Raw genomic sequence first — 17719 nt, 5'->3', positions numbered from 1 at the left:
TGTGACACAGATTGAAACATATAGTGAAATGTGTCGTTTGAATCAATGATCAGCACAGTCCAAGGATGTGCAAGTGTCGCCATGCTTCTAGCCAACATAGCACGTCCACAACTTACTAATCCACGTTTCTTTGCAATCATGGGCAGAACATACAAACAGAGGCAGGAATTGAAGCCTGATTGCTGGTGCAGTAAAGGATGACGATAACACACTATGGCACCATGCAGCTGTCCTTGTCCTTTCCGCTAAATTAAATGTCTGCAGAGAAGTGAAATGCATGGAGTATCTGAACTTAGACATTTCTGCAGAAATAAAGAAGGTATTGATTTTCAATTACAGGGAACATCTTGTCTGTGGCATCCGTTCGACGGGAATGAAGCTATGTTATGTTGCAGTGAGCTGGTCAGGAGTGCCATTATTTTAAGGAGGAGCACTATATGAAGGTTTATTTTCTTGACTTGTTTATTTAGGTAAACAGGATTAAAATATATTTACTGACTGACTTATAAATAGCTACTCATTTCACTAGGAGCTTAGTCATAATGAGATGAAATTTTGTATGACTAGCTACATGGAAAAGGGGGAAATGTATTTTTTCACCTCTTAAATGGAAAGAACTCTAATTTTTGTGAAAAGAACTCCAATTTTCAGAGAAAGAACACAAGGGACTGATTTAACTCGATCTCTGGTGGTGCTGGGCTTGGTATTGGGCTGAGGTAGTTTGGTGATGGGAGATACAGTTAAGGTTAGAACTTGGTTGTTCACTTTTTGCCTTGACTGTGCTGCCTGTAAAAGAAATAAGAAGATCAGGTTCAGAACAGCCTCAGTGACAATGCTGCTTAATCCAACAAATACATACAGGTGTCCCCCGCTTTTCAAACGTTCCCTTTACGAAACCTCACTGTTACAAAAGACTTAGGTTTGTACATTAGTTACCTATTGTCGCTAACAGAAGGTGTTTTCACTGTTACGAAAAAAAGCAGTGCGCGAAACAGTGCACGCCCCGAGCAGCCGCTCCTCCCCCAGAGCTGCATTCTAGCCGGCATTGCTTAAGCATGTGCCTGTGAGCATCTGTGCTTTATGTCGATTTATTTTAAGCATCCGTTAGCAAGATGAGTTCTAAGGTATCGGAAAAGCCTAAAAGAGCTCGTAAGGGTGTTACACTTAGCATAAAACTAGACATAATTAAGCGTTTTGATCGTGGTGAACGAAGTAAGGACAAAGTGAGTTTGGCTTGTGGAAGTTGACGAAGATGATGTTGAAGATGTTTTGGCATCCCATGACCAAGAACTGATAGAGGAAGAGCTGATGCAATTGGAAGAGGAAAGGATAACAATCCAAACTGAATCCGAACGGACCGAAAGCGAAGTTGTCTAGGAACTGAACGTGAAGCAACTGCGTGAGATTTTCGCTGCAATTATTGCAGAAGAGTACAACTGTAATTTTGAAAGGGTATGTCGGTTTAGGGCATATTTGCAAGATGGTTTGAGTGCTTACAAAGAACTGTCTGATAGAAAAATGTGCGAGGTTAGCAGTCAAGCATACTGTCATTTTTCAAGCCTTCCACATCAGCCACAGCAGACGACGAACCTCGACCTTCGACATCGAGGTAGGCAGACATAGAAGATGATGACCTGCCTGCCCTGATGGAAACAGATAACAACTCAGTGTCCCACCACCCCAACCCCCGGGCCGTGGACAGATACCCATTCGTGGAGAATTCAGTGGTAGCCGGGAGGCACCCAGCACATCTTTAAGAACAAAGCCGAAATAAACAAGCTAATTAATTAGGTGCCGCCCGGCACGTAAATGTCGGCCCAGATCAGAGGCAATTGCCGATTGCGTTGCCTCTGATCTGGGCCGACATTTACGTGCCAGGCGGCACCTAATTAATTAGCTTGTTTATTTTGGCTTTGTTCTTAAAGATGTGCTGGGTGCATCCCGGCCACTGCTGTATCCCTGCATGCTTCGCGGATCGGTATCAGTCGACGGCCCGGAGGGTAGGGGCCACTGCACCACCCCAACCTCCGACGACTCAGCCTAACACACCATCATCAGTGTGCTCTGCGCTGTCTTTCCAATTCCGGTAAGTGATACTATGCTGTACATACATTATTTCTATTTTATATAGGCTGTGTATTTTTATGATTTGGCAGCTTCATAGCTTGAAGGTTACTGGAGAGAGTGTTTCTGCCGAAAGCGCTTGTGTGAGATTTTCGCTACAGAGAACAGTGCAGCAATGATTGTAGAGAAGTATTTCTACTTTATATAGGCTGTGTACTTATTCTATCATTCCTGCTTTTACGATATGTTACTGTTATTTTAGGTTTTATGTGTTATTTGGCATAATTTGGTAGGCTATTTCTGGGTCTGCAAACGCTCACAAATTTTTCCCATATAAATAAATGGTAATTGCTTCTTCACTTTACGACCTTCCGGCTTACGAACCGTCTCATAGGAACGCTCTACCTTCGGATAGCGGGGGAAACCTGTATATCAGATTTGAGAACCAGAAGAATGCATGATTTAAGTTCTCTTGATGAAATATTTTTGGCGACTTTCTTTGTGCTCAACTGAGCCCTACCTTGCCTTTTTGCTCTGCATCCTAACTCCAAGATAATTGGATGCCCTTTCCAAGGTCCCAGCTGAAGGTCACATGTTGCACACAATCCACTTGCAACCTTGAGCAGCTTCAACTTCTCACTGATGTCCTGTCTCTTTTGGCCAAGACTGGCATAGCATTAGGCAAACTTAATGGACAAATGTGGAAATATTAAGGAACTGCTTGCCATTCAGGACATTTCCTTCAAACAACAGGGGATTCACAGGACATAAAAAAGTGAAGCACAGGAACCAGCCCTTTGGCCTGATATATCTATGTTGAACACAATTCTGAACTTAACTTAATCTCTCTGTCTGATCCATATCCCTCCATACCCTGTGTGTTTCTATAAAAGCCTCTTAAATGCCACTGTAGTATCAGCTCCAGCCACCACCCGATAGTCTGTTCAGGTACCTACCACACTTAGTGTAAAAAAAAAACAAACTCACACGTCCACGTCTCCTTTAAGCACAGCACTCTCATTATAAATTCATGTACTTGAGGTTTCTACTCTGGGAGAAAGATTCTGGCAGCCTGCCTTCTTTGTGCATCTCATTGTTTTATAAACTTCTATCCAATCTCCGCAGATGCATCTGACACTCTGGAGATATATACAGCTTTATATTATGTCCAACAATCAAGCACAATATTCCTATTATAGTTTATTTGATTGCTTCATTATAATAAAAGGATTAGCTCAAGGATAGCTTCTATCCCCCCGTTATAAAGACTATTGACCACACAATCAACCTCACTATGGCAACACTACATTCTTTTCTTTTTTATTTTCCCTTGTACTACCTGAATGCATTGATGTAAGGAGATGATCTATGTGGATAGCATGTATGTCGGTACACGTGACAATAATAAACCAATTTACTAATTTAGCCTCGTTGTTGTTCCCTTTCATGTACCTTTTCACATCAGGTGGTAATTTTGCCATTATCCGAGCATTTGTCTGTTTTATTTTAAGCGAGGCCAAGTTGCTAGCTTGATGCTCAACGCAACATGGATGGAAAGCGTGCAAGGAGCCAGCCAGATTCAAACTGAGGACCATTCACCTCGAAGTCTGGAGCTGATGCCATTACATCACCTGCCAGAAAATTAATTTAGCCTCATTTTACATGATTAGACAAAGGTAGCACAAATGAGTAAATGACCAGAACAGTTGTTGGAAATTCCCCAAGACCAAACTTGCAAGGGGTCATGAATGTCATTTAAATATTGAATTAATCTGCAGTGCTGATGAAGTTTTCTTCTGCTGTTGGTCACACCATGCATGCTAACTTATACATTTTCTGGCATTGCTGGAAGTCCAGAGTTCCTTCCCTTCACCAAAAGCTCCTGAATTAGAATGGTTTGGCAGGCCAGTTCAAAGAACATTTTAAGAATAAATCACGTTGCTATGGATTTGGAGCAAATTCCCTCCATTTTTTTTTCCAGCAGCAAGGACCAACCCTTGCTCAGAGCAGAAAATTTTTCTACACAGCCTGAAAATTGCGCGTCACTTTAATTTTTTTGTAATATGCGCATCGAACAAACACAAACCACAACTCACAGCACAAGTAAATGATGTCAGAAAGTCAAAACAACTGACAAGCATGATAATTAGATGGCATCGGCTTTCAGCGGGCCGGTGATTTATTAACAATGAGCTACTTACTTCCATTCTGTGTTTATCATTACAATTTATAACAGTGTTGTAACTTGAAACACTGACAATGTAAATACAATGAAGCTCTAAAATATTGTAAAGGCTGCGGTAGGTTTATTATTTAGACAATTTATGGATTATATTCATGAATACAAGTAATTACAGGGTATTTTGCAATTATAATATGGATTTCAAAAACATATTAGCATAATTTCTAAATTAGATCAACATTTTATAAAAGCAGGTTCGAGCTGGACAGCAACAAAGGCTATGTGTGTGGGGGCATTTCAGTTACTGCGCGGCTGCACACCCATGCAGCTTAGAGGGAACAGTGATCTGGAGTCATACATACACATGATTTGGTGAGGCTGGCAGATATCCTCCCCATATGATATTAGTAGGCAAACTGGGCTCTTATAACAATCCAGTGGTTTATGGTCATTGTTACCAGGATGAACATTAATTTGTAATTTCCAAACTATTTGCTGAATTTAAATTGCAGAGCTATCAATGTGAGATTGGATTCAGCTCTCTGTGTTGTTAGTGCAGACCTCCATGCTATCGGGGTGCATGAGAGGGGTAGCACCTCTAGATGGGGGGCTTGTCACACTCCTTGGAGTGGCTCATCATCTATTGGTCCCCAACAACACCCAGCTCTCACCTGTGGCTCCTCGTAGCTGTTCGCATGCGACAGCGGCCACACCCCGGGCAACAGCTTCGACAGGCTGACTAAACCAGGTGAGAGTAGCCAACAGGTTTGAAACCCTTGGTGAGATAGGAATTTGCTCATCCCAGCATACAAAGACTGCTTCGGTGGATCAGGCGGAGGAAACCCCGGGGGTTCAACGGCTGAGAAGGCATTGCAGCAGCGCATTGTGGAGTGCGTAGGGCGTGGCAGAGCACTTAAGAAGATGCGGCCATCCAATGCAGCCAAAGAAGTTGCCAGATGTAACGATTCTTCGTGCCACTGGATCCTGACTTCTGAGGCCGAGAGAGTGGGATCGTCTCTGTGCAAGGCTTTCCTACTTTAATATCTTTCAGGCACTGGTTACATTGTGCAACATTCATCTCCCAACTTTCAATTCCTACCAGTCTTCTACAGGCCTAAGGCAATGGGAGAGTGGTGAAGCAATAGGTGGAGGTGACCACTGGGAGTTATAGTCACAAACCCGCACGTAGGCTGCCTTTGGACAAGTAGTCGTTCTTCTCTGTACCCAGGGCAGCAGAGGAGTCAGGCAGCACCAATGGCAACTGAGCAGCCCTTTCAGGACAGCACTGCTCACCCTTTGATAGGGAGGGGCCTAGAAAAGGTGGCCTAAACATTGCCTGCCCTACAGATAGACAACCGGCCAGCTTGCCACGGTTGGCAGTTCGTCCGCCAATGCGGTTACACTCAAAGGAGAAGAAAGAAACTTCTGTTAAGATCATGGAATGTCCGCACACTCGTGGACAGAGAGAACTCAGCAAGACCCCAACAAAGAACAGCCCCTGTTGCCAAGGAACTTTCACGCTACAACATCGACATCACAGCCCTAAGTGAAACCAGTCTTGCGGAGGAAGGATCCCTGACTGAAACCACCAGAGACTACACTTTCTTTTGGAAAGGAAAAGTGCAAGATGAAGAGAGGATTCATGGAGTTGGATTTGCAGTCAAGTCCAGCTTCCTGAAACAAATCTCCGACCTGCCCGTGGGAATCAACGAAAGGCTTATGTGGCTACATCTGCCCCTCAGCCACAAACATCATGCAACAGTCATCAGCGCTTATGCACCCACCATGACCAGCAAATACGAGACCATTGAACAGCTCCTTGTTGACCTTAGCTCTGTTCTGTGCTCAATTCCAGCCAATGACAAACTAATCCTGCTCGGTGACTTCAATGCCCGAGTAGGCTGCGATCACAGTCGCTGGGAAGGGGTTCTAGGCAAACGTGGTATTGGCAATGTGAACAGCAACGGCCTCTTGCTCCTTAGCAAATGTGCAGAATACGACCTCCTCATCACAAACTCAGTGTTCAGGCTGGCGAACAAGTACAAGACAACATGGATGCACCCATTGGCATATGATCGACTACGTTATAGTACGTTGCCAAGACATCCAGGATGTCCTCATCGCCAGAGCCATGCGAGGAGCGGAGTGCTGGACTGACCACAGGCTTGTCCTCACCACATTGAAGCTACATATTGCTCCCTACCATCCCAAGTGCCTTAAGATCATCAGAACAGCTTTTAACACTGCCAGACTCCAACAGCCACTGTATCTTTGCAAGTTCCAGACCACCCTTGATGAGAAGCTGTCTGCCAATGGACCACTAACCGGTGGGCCAACCCAGAAGTGGAGTCAGTTTAGAGAGATGGTGACGGAGACAGCAAAATCAGTCCTCGGCCCCAAGGACCGGAACCACCAACATTGGTTCGACGAGAATGACAGTTCAATGAAAGATCTCCTGGCCAGGAAGAACAAAAATTCATGGAGTGGCAAAACGATGCAAGCTCCATTCCCAAAAAAGAACGGTTCAAGTCCCTTCAGGCCCATGCCCAACGGGAAATTCGCAAGATGCACGACCTGTGGTGGGATAAGAAAGCTGAAGAGGTACAACGCTTCACCAACATCAACAACTCGAAGCTGCTTTTCAACTCCGTCAGGATGATCTTCGTCCCTTCAAGATCTGACTCATCTCCACTGTTGTCCGCTAGTGGAACCACACTGCTGAAGGACAGAGAGAGCACCCAACACAGACAGAAAGAGCATTTCAGCCAACTCCTGAACCGCCCTCCATCGGTCGACCAGTCTGCTCTGGACCAAATCCCCCAACAGCCCATTCACGAGGAACTAGATGATCCTCCCTCGATAGATGAAGTCAAAAAGGCTATCACGCAGATGGGCAGTGGCAAGGCGCCCGGCAAGGATGGAATAGCTGCTGAACTGTACAAGGCACTCAGCACGGAATCACTTGAGGCTTTCCACAGCACCCTGACTAGCATTTGGGAAGAAGAAGAGATGCTCCCTAACCTCAGAGACGCAACAATAATCGCCCTCTACAAAAATAAAGGTTCAAGGACTGACTGCAGGAACTACAGAGGCATCTCACTACTTTCCATTGCCGGAAAAATCCTCGCCCGCATCATCCTCAACAGACTGATTCCAACAGTGTCAGAAGAGAACCTTCCCGAGTCGCAATGCGGCTTTCGTCCTGAACGCAGCACTGTCGACATGATCTTCGCAGTGAGACAGATACAGGAGAAGTGCCTGGAACAGAACATGACATTATACTCTGTCTTCATTGATCTGACGAAGGCGTTTGACACGGTCAACAGAAACGCGCTGTGGATCATCCTTAGAAAGCTTGGCTGCCCGCAGAAATTCACTACAGTCATCCGCCTACTCCATGATGGCAGGACAGGAGAAGTGTTCTCAGATGGTTCCCCATCTAAGACTTTCAACATCTCAAATGGTGTAAAGCAAGGGTGCGTTCTAGCACCAATGCTCTTCAACCTCTTCTTCACTCAAGTGCTGAAGTATGCTGTTAAGGACCTAGACCTTGGTATTTACATAAGATATCGCCTAGATGGATCGATGTTTGACCTGAGGCGCCTTGCTGCAAAGACCAAAACGTTGAGCAGGCTCATCACTGAAGCCCTGTTTGCTGATGATTGTACCCTCATGGCCCACCAGGAGAACCACCTGCAGACGATCATCAACAAGTTCTCCGCAGCCTCAAAGCTGTTTGGCCTGACAATCAGCCTCGGTAAGACAGAAGTTCTCCTACAACCTGCACCAAACAGTCACCCTCTTCAGCCATGCATCACCATCGACGGCACTGTCCTGAAGAATGTGGAGAGCTTCAAGTATCTAGGAAGCACCATCTCCAGTGACGGATCCCTTGACAAAGAGATCATAGTAAGGATCCAGAAAGTCAACCATGCACTCCGGAAACTCCGTGTTAAAAGTTCTGGAGCACAAGAACATTCAGCTTTCAACCAAGTTCTGGGTGTACAAGGCTGTGGTCCTCACCTCTCTCCTGTACGGCTGCGGAACCTGGACCCTGTACCGCAGCACATCAAACAGCTGGAGCAGTTTCACCCGCGCTCTCTGCGGTCGATCATGAGGATTCGATGGCAGGGCCGAATTACCAACCAGGAAGTCCCTGACAGGGCCAACAGCACAAGCATTGAGGGCAAGGATCCTCCAGGCCCAGCTAAACTGGACTGGCCATGTAATCCATATGGGTGAAACAGGAATCCCCAGGCAGCTGCTCTACAGTGAGCTTGAGCATGGCAGTTGCAATCAGGGCTGCCCCAAAAAAAGATTCAAAGACAATCTGAAATCGTACATCAAATGGGAAGACCTTCAGTCTCGACAACTTGAGAAGTCCGCAGCTGACAGGGCTGCGTGGCGCGCCCTGACCAGAAAAGCTGCATCTGACTTTGAGGATGACCAAAATCAGCGCCTTGCAGCAGCACGAGACCAACACCACAAAAGCTGTGTATGCACCTGTTCTAACAACCGCCATTCCATGTCCAACCTGCAACCACGTGTGTGCTTCAGCCTTCAAAGCCACATACGTATCCACAGATGACTGCACAATGTTTAGTCTTCCTCGGACCCCGAGAGACAACCACCACGCTATCAGTCTGGTAACTCAACTATTGTGCTGTCAAGTACACTAACGTTTCCATTTATTACCTGCAAAACTGCAACTCAGTCTCTCTCACACATCTGCCAAGTGCCCTAAGGAGTAAAATAGTCAATTTAGCAGCATTGGGATATGGGAAAAGCCCTACACATTCACATGAAGCAACGTAACTTGTCAAGCAACATCTGACGAAAGAATTGTCAATGTTTAGGTTGAAACCCTGCATCAGGAGTGAGGGTTTTGACCTGTAATGTTAACAATTTCTTTCATCCTACCGATGTTTCTTGACCTACTGAGTTCTTCTGACAGACTTTTTGTTGCTCCAGATCCCAGCATCGGCAGTCTTTTGTGAATCCACATTCACATGGACAATGCGCAAACTCCACAGAGATAGCACCCAAAGTTGGGATTGAACCTATGTCCCTGGAGCTTTGAGGCAGTAGCATTGTTTCACCACTGCACCATTTACACTCTACAAAGAGTCCCAGAATGCTCAGAATCAGTCAGTTGTCTCCTCCGCATCCACTCACCTGTTTTCTCCACCGTAACTCCAGCTTTTCCATCTTTGCCTTCCTCTGGTCAGTCACATGGGTTTGAAGAACGCACCTTTCACACAGCTTAGGGAGAGCCAGGCTCTTATCCATTTGACAGAAAGCAGCGAGAAAGCTCTGCATCATTTGCTGAATTTCCTCCTCCGATAGGACTAGGGTGCTCTTCATTAAGTTTCTTTGAAATATAAAAAATAGTCATCAGATGGACCTTGAACAAAATAATTCAAAAGGCCAAGCAATTAATAGGGGCCTGGTGTCACAGTGATCCATAGACTGCTTGACTTGTATTTGTACTACAAGAACATTTTCTGATAGATTTTGTTCAGCTACATTGTAACAAAAATTCGGTTGTTTTATAGAACAGCACAGCACAGAAACTGGTTTTCAGCCCTGCTGTCTGTGCCAACCATGATGACACTACCCCTCCATTTCCTGTTGTTCATGTGCCCGTCTCATGCCTGTAAGTTGCCATTGTATCTGCTTTTACCACATTCCTTCGCAGCATGTTCCAGCCCAAGGAAACCTGTCAGCAACAGGAAAGAGTGGCTTTACTGAATCTACCAGGAGTGACACATATTTAATTCTGTTTAATTGCTTCCCTGACTTTCCAAAATCTGTGCCTTCCCTTTTCTCATTGGCCCACAATCCTTCTGATTGCCCCATTATAGATGTTTCTGATCTTCTGCAGGATGCCCTTTTTAAACTTCTCCACTAGGCCCTTTCACTATACCTTCCATCATGTAGCTATCCCCACTCTATCTTCCACGGAAACTGTCAATCTCTAACCATGTCACAGACATTTCCAATGTCCCTACCTCTAAACTAGTTCCCTCTAACCTTCTCCCTCAAATTGTCCCCATCAACCTCCCTTGCTATAGTCTCCAGTGCTTCACTTCCTCCCCTACAAAGGCCTAGTTGTCCCCTCTATCCTGCTTTTAGTCAACAACAGACTGAGGTGATAAGGTAAATCTAGATTTTAGAAAAACCAAAACACTTTATCATTTCCTACCTCCAAAGTTACCCCAAAACCAGAGAAGCAGCTAACAGCCCATAGGGACAATGACCTTGTGAAATCATTGAAAATGAAAAGATCTGAAGATGTAACAACCCATACATTTCAGCTATATCAGTGCTTAAATGTTTTCTCTATCTCCTCATTGCAGCTTAGGGCAAAGCGGTGAGAAGTGGTTTGAAGATCGATACGGGAAAACAGTTGCATTTGTCACAGCATTATCCTATCAAGTTCTCCAGAATACTTTTTTTTAAAGTATTGGAGCCCTGTGAATAAGTGATGCCAAGGTGTGCTGGCACTCAAAGGTACCCAGTCGCACTAAATGCACATTAAATTATTTATCCAGCTGATGCGGTAACACAGCACAGGTGTCAGCTATTATCATAACTTACACAATTACTGCTCCTGCACACTATCCTTTGTAAGCCATGCTATGAACTGATTGAATACCCGAGTGAAACAGTTGTGCAGTTTTCAGACTAAATATTGATCTCCAGCACTCTTAAGGCATTAAATATCTTTGCAATATAACTTACCGTTAACACAGTAAAGACTGTTGATTAAATCAGCTACGGCAGTGCTCAGTGCAGATTAACCCAGGATTTGCTGTGTTTTGATAGTACTTCTGTAACCAACTCCCAGCTTTTGCCCATGTAATTGCCAGCAAGTTTGGGGTTTATCTGAAACCAGAAGGCCTGAACTCGCTGACAGATTCCTGTTGGTAGCCTTGTCACAATGCTTTGCGACTGGACTTCACATGATTTCTCTGGAAACTGGGGAACCCTCTCATTGACCCATCAAAGTAGGATCAGGACTCGTTGTAGGATCAGTGAGGGCATTGAAATAGGTGGAGCTTTTATAACTGTGATGGAGGCTTGTAGAATAAGAGCAAAAAGACAAACTGCTGGAGGGACTCTGAGGATCCAGCAGCAACTGGGGGGGGGGCGGGGGGAGAAACTGCTTATGCTTTGGATCGAGCACTGCCTCAGGACTGAGAGTGGAGAGGAGAGATCGCCTGTAAAAGAGAAGAGGAGTGCGAGAGATGAGATAGGTGATAGGTGGATTGAAAAAGAGTGAAGGATGATGGGAAGATGGAGACAGGTCGGGGAGGGGGACAGAGGCAGGTGGGTGACAGGAAAAAGCAGAGAAAAAAGGAAAAGCAAAGCAGGTTGGGGTAGAGAAGAGTGATGGTGGAGATAGCTGCTGGAAGGTAATAAGCAGGAACAGAAAGGCTACCATTGGCATCGGATTAGTTAGAATAGTGACAATGGGAGAGGTAAAGTGCAGATGGAACCAGATGGGGAAGAGAGCCTGGTAGGTGAAATGAGTGAGTAAGTGTTGGATGAAACCAGGAAGGGAAAGGAGACAAAAATTCAGTTTTCAGTAGTTGTTCAGCAAGTTAGAATAAGGGTTTATCAATCCTTTGTGTTTACAGTATTATACTGAATTAGAATTGTTCTAGGATGATTTTTAAATTATTTTAAAATAATTTTTAAAAATGTTTTAGTGTTTTATAGCATTACTAGTAGACAGCTGGAGGTGTGGTTTCATTGTCTGTCAAAGATTATCACAGCACCTTCATGGGGCGGAGCTAATTCTGATACATGTACGCTACTTAATTATACTGCATGATTATACTGCACGAGAGCTGGGTACAACTGGTTTAGGATGTGTTGGTCCAGCAAGTTCTTCTTTACAGGTAAACACTGGAAACAGGGTTAAGTCAGTAAGAAGGCAGATAGGTTTATAGAGGATTATCAGTTCCGGACCTCATGAATTTGTTGATAGTGGGCAGGGAAAGGATAGCCAGTGCTGGACTGCAGGAGATAACAAAATTCCTAACTGAGTAATATTCCTCATTCTTTCCACTACCATTCTTCCTGGATTGGGGCAGGATACCAGAAGATAACATAGTCAAAATTTCTAATTTGGAATTCTGTAATTATAAAGGTTCGCATGAACACCAAATAAAGTTCCACTTTAGTTTCTGAATATGAAACAGTCATACTATCCACATAGCCCATATTTTTTCATGAGTATTATCTTTTTATGATAGAAATTCTCTGCAGATTAGGCAGCATATACGGAGAGAAAAGCTGAGTTAAACCTTCTGTTTGACAACCTTTCATGAGAATTATTACGATCTTAATTTGATATTCCCTGTGGTGAGGGGGTACCTGCATCTTTTGATTTACTCTTATACAAAAAGTCATTTCTATTGCGATCTCCTCAAGGGAATCTGGTGATAGCCAATAACTGCTGGTCTTGATAATATTCATGGTTAAATACTATAGAGAAAGTAAATCACTATGACATCACGCTTAATCTACTATTTTCATACAAGGTAGTTGCATACCATGCATCACAGCACCCGCGAAGATGTGGTATTATACAGTGGGGCAGAGTTCAGGAGAAGCGAACGTGGGCATCCTGTGTGCCACAGTTCCCAGGGAGACATTGGATTGTGCGTAATTAGGCACTTGGCAAGTGCCAATTAAATGAAAAACTCTAACTGCAGCCTCCACTTTTCCTCGCTGAAGCCTCTATGAGCACTGGCCCACTCCCGCAAAGACCGTTCTGCCTTAAACTGTTAGAGTGGGGAGCTCAGGCTTTGGCTCATAGAGGCTTCAGTGAGGAAAGGCGGAGGCTATGGGTAGTCTTTATCATCTAATTTTTCTTTCTTATTGCACAGTTAGAGCAGTGGGGATGCTAGGCAGGAAAGTAGAATGCTCCTCTTGTAGGATGTGGGAAGGTAGAGAGACTACCAGTGTCCCTGATTACTACACCTGCAAGAATTGCATATTAGACCATGTTGAGGAATTGGAGCTGGAAATGGAAGGACTCCAGATCAATCACGGGCTGAGGGGTTGTTCGACAGGACATTAGGAGAGGTAGTTATACCCAAGGTGCATGACTTAGGTGATCGGGTGACCGACAGGACAGAGAAGGGGAATAGAGAGTCAGCACAGAGTACCTTTGTGGCCATTCTTCTCAACAACAGGTACACCACTTTGAATACTGTGGGAAGATGACCTAGCAGAGGAAAGCCACAGTGGACAGGTTTTTGACACTAAGTTTGACTGTGCTACTCAGAAGCAGAGGGGGAGAAAGGGAGTGTAGTAATGACAGTAATGATAGAGGATTCCATAGTTATAGGTGCAGACAGGAGATTCTGTGGATGTGGAAGAGACACCGGGATGGTATCAACAGACACAAAAAATGCTGGTGAACAAAGCAGGCCAGGCAGCATCTATAGGAAGAGGTACAGTCAATGTTTCAGGCCGAGACTCTTCGTCAGCACTAACAGAAGGAAGAGATAGTAAGAGATTTGGAAGTGGGAGGGGAAGGGGGAGATCCGAAATGATAGAAGAAGACAGGAGGGGGAGGAATGGAGCTAAGAGCTAGAAAGTTGATCGGCAAAAGGGATACAAGGCTGGAGAAGGGAGAGGATCATGGGACAGGAAGCCTAGGGAGAAAGAAAGGGGGAGGGGAGCCCAGAGGAGAGCAGGCAAGGAGTTATAGTGAGAGAGACAGAGGGAGGGAAAAAAAGAGAGAAAAAAATAAATAAATAAGGGATAGGGTACGAAGGGGAGGAGGGGCATTAACGGAAGTTACAGAAGTCAATGCTCATACCATCAGGTTTGAGGCTACCCAGACGGTTGTTCCTCCAACCTGAGTGTGACTTCATCTTGACAGTAGAGGAGGCCTTGGATAGACATATCAGAATGGAAATGGGATGGAGAATTAAAATGCGTGGTCATTGGGAGATCTTGCTTTCTCTGGCAGACAGAGCGTATGTTGCCTTTCAGATGCTAGTGTCAGGGATGTCTTGGATCGGGCCCACAATATTCTAAAGGGAGAGAGTAAACAGCCAAAAGTTGTGATACTTATTGGTACCAATGACACAGGTAGGAAGAAGGAGGAGATCCTTAAGAGAGAAAACCGTGAGAAAGCTAAAAGCAGGACCTCCAGAGTAGAAATATCTGGATGGTTACCTGTGGCATGTGCCAGTGAGGGTAAGAATAGGATTATTTGGCAGAGGTGGCTGAGGAGTTGGTGCAAGGGTCAATGGTTCAGATTTCTGGATCACTGGGATCTCCTCTGGGGAAGGTATGATCTATACAAAAAGGACAGGATACACCTGAAACAAAAGAGACCGATATCATTGCAGTGGGGTTTACTAGAGCTGTTGGAGAGAGTTTGAACTAATTTGGGATTGGAACTGGAGTGACAGGGGTGAGGATGGGACAATTAGTATATAAGTAGATGCAGTGTATAGAGAAAACTTGAGGAAGGATAGGCAGATGATGGGGAAAAATTGCAGTCAATGGGATGTGTTGAAGTGTAACATGGGAGCAAATCGAAAAGGGTGATGAATGCAGTACTGAAGGTGTTACATCTGAATGCTTGCAATAGCAAGGCAGATACCTTGTAGTGCAGCTGGCAGGTGTGGGCATTACTGAATCATGGCGTAAAGAAGAATATAATTGGGAGCTTAACATCCAAGAATACACATTGAAAGGGGAGGCAGTTAGGCAGAGAAGGTGGGGTGGCTCTGTTGCTAAAAATTGAGTAACTCTGTGTGTAGAGTTAAGAAACTGCAAGAGTAAAAAGACTCTGATGTGAGTTACATACAAGCCTCCAAACAGCAGCCAAGATGTTGGCTAGAAATTTCAATGGGGGGTGGGGTGATAGCAACGGGGGTTGGGGTAGTAGCATGTAAAAAGCACAGTGATGCAATAATAATGGGGGATTTCAATATGCAGGTAGATTGGAAAAATCAGGTTGGTGCTGGGTCCCAGGAGATGCAATTGATAGAATGCTTATGAGATGGCTTGTTAGAGCAGCTTGTAGTTGAGCTCACTAGTGGAAAGCCAATTCCTGGCTGGATGTTGGGTATGAAGGCAGAACAGCAATGGCTGGAGTTTCTAGGAGCAATTTGGAAGGCGTGGGATAGGTACATACCAAAGATGAAGTAGTATTCTAAATGGAGAATGATGTAACCGTGTCTTACATGGAAAATCAAAGACAGCATAAAAGCAAAACAGAGGACATATGAAATAGCAAAAATTAGTTGGAAGTTAGAGGATTGGAAAGCTTTCAACAACCAACAGCAGGTAACTAAAAAAACCATAAGGAGAGAAAAGATGAAATATGAAGGTAACCTAGCCAATAATATAAAAGAAGATACAAGAAGATTTTTCAAGTATATGAAGACTACAATAGAGGCAAGAGTAGATATTGGACTTCTGGAAAATGATGCTGGAGAGGTGGTAATCTTCTTGGTTTTCAGCCCTTAGCTCCCAGTGGAGCACAGAATATTGATGACTTGGAGTTCACCAATATTTCTGTAATCCATTATATCCATTGTGTAGGGGACTGGCCTTTACAGCTTTACCAGAGCCATATTGGCCAGACTTACTTCTTTCCACCTCTCACGGCAGGGGCAGGGACATAGGGTTGGACATTGACAGCTGGAGAAGTAGTAATGGGGGCAAAGAAATGGTGGAGGAACTCAAAAGGTATTTGCATCAGACTTCAATGTGGAAGGAGGCAGAAATGAGTATAGTTGGCATTACTAAGAAGTTGTTTGGGAAGCTGTAAGGTCTGAAGGTAAATGTCACCTGGACCAGATGGACTGTACCCCAGGGTTCTAAGAGGAGTAGCTGAAGAGATTGTGGAGGTAACAGTAATGATCTTTTAAGAATCACTGGATTCTGATATGGTTCTGGAGAACTGGAAAATTGCAAATGTCACTCCACTCTTTAAGAAGGGAGTGAGGCAAAAGAAAGCAAATTATGGACCAGTTTGCCTGACATCAGTGATTGGGATGAAGTTGGAGTCCACTATTAAGGACGAGATTTCGAGGAACTTGGAGGTACATGATAAAATTGACCAAAGTCAGCATCGTTTCTGTAAGGGGAAATCTTGCCTGACAAATCTGTTGGAATTCTCTGAGAAAATATCAAGCAGAATAGGCAAAGGAGACTCAGTACTTAGATGTTCAGAACGCCTTCGACAAAGTGCCGCACATGAAGCTGCTTAACAAGAGCTCATGGTATTACAAGAAAGATACTAGCATGGATAGGAGATTGGCTGACTGGCATGAGGCAAAGAGTGGAACCTTTTCTGGTTGGTTTTTGGTGGCTAGTGGTATTCCACAAGGCTGGGTGATGGGATATGTCAATGATTTAGATGGCAGAATTGCTAGAGAAAGTATTATTTTTATCAAGTCAAGTCACTTATATTGTCATTTCAACCATAACTGCTGGTACAGTACACAGTAAAAATGAGACGACGTTTTTCAGGACCATGGTGCTACATGAAACAATACAAAAACTACACTGAACTATGTAAAACAACACAAAACTACACTAGACTACAGACCTACGCAGGACTGCATAAAGTGCACAAAACAGTGCAGGCATTACAATAAATAATAAACAAGACAATATGCACAGTAGAGGGCAGTAGGTTGGTGTCAGTCCAGGCTCTGGGAATTGAGGAGTCTGATGGCTTGGGGGAAGAAACTGTTACATAGTCTGGCCGTGAGAGCCTGAATACTTCGGTGCCTTTTGCCAGATGGCAGGAGGGAGAGGAGTTTGTATGAGGGGTGCATGGGGTCCTTCATAATGCTGTTTGCTTTACCGATGCAGCGTGTGGTGTAAATGTCTGTAATAGCGGGAAGAGAGACCCTGATGATCTTCTCAGCTGACCTCTCTATCCACTGCAGGGTCTTGCGATCTGAGATGGTGCAATCTCCAAACCAGGCCGTGATGCAGCTGCTCAGGATGCTCTCAATACAACCTCTGTAGAATGTGGTGAGGATGGGGGGTGGGAGATGGACTTTTCTCAGCCTTTGCGGAAAGTAGAGACGCTGCTGGGCTTTCTTTGCTGTGGAGCTGGTGTTGAGGGACCAGGTGAGATTCTCCGCCAGGCAAACACTAAGAAATTTGGTGCTATTAACGATCTCTACGGAGGAATCATCGATGTTCAGCAGAGAGTGGTCGTTCCGTGTCCTCCTGAAGTCAACGACCATCTCTTTTGTTTTGTTCACATTCAGAGACAGGTTGTTGGCTCTGCACCAGTCCATTAGCTGCTGCACCTCCACTCTGTATGCTGACTCGTCGTTCTTGCTGATGAGACCCATCACTGTCGTGTCATCGGCGAACTTGATGATGTGGTTCGAGCTGTGTGTTGCAGCACAGTCGTGGGTCAGCAGAGTGAACAGCAGTGGACTGAGCACACAGCCCTGGGGGGCCCCC

The 17719-nt window shown here is 44.7% G+C and overlaps 1 protein-coding gene across 8 annotated transcripts in view; it reads right to left on the bottom strand.

The window, feature by feature from the left end:
• Positions 1-17719, bottom strand: part of LOC140196681 (limbin-like) — a 239638-nt gene that overhangs the window by 90694 nt on the left and 131225 nt on the right. For all 8 annotated transcript variants that reach the window (XR_011885776.1, XM_072256298.1, XM_072256292.1 and 5 more), the window contains exon 15: positions 9422-9617. Coding sequence is in view for 7 of the 8 variants with exons in the window: in XM_072256298.1 (XP_072112399.1) it covers positions 9422-9617 (196 nt within the window). In the remaining variant the exon portion in view is untranslated. The remainder of the gene's footprint in view (positions 1-9421; positions 9618-17719) is intronic.

This window comes from Mobula birostris, chromosome 4, assembly GCF_030028105.1.
Source record: "Mobula birostris isolate sMobBir1 chromosome 4, sMobBir1.hap1, whole genome shotgun sequence".
Lineage (NCBI taxonomy): Eukaryota > Metazoa > Chordata > Chondrichthyes > Myliobatiformes > Myliobatidae > Mobula > Mobula birostris.
The sequence above is the reverse complement of the archived record's forward strand: the minus strand, read 5'-3'. Positions and strand labels throughout refer to the sequence as shown.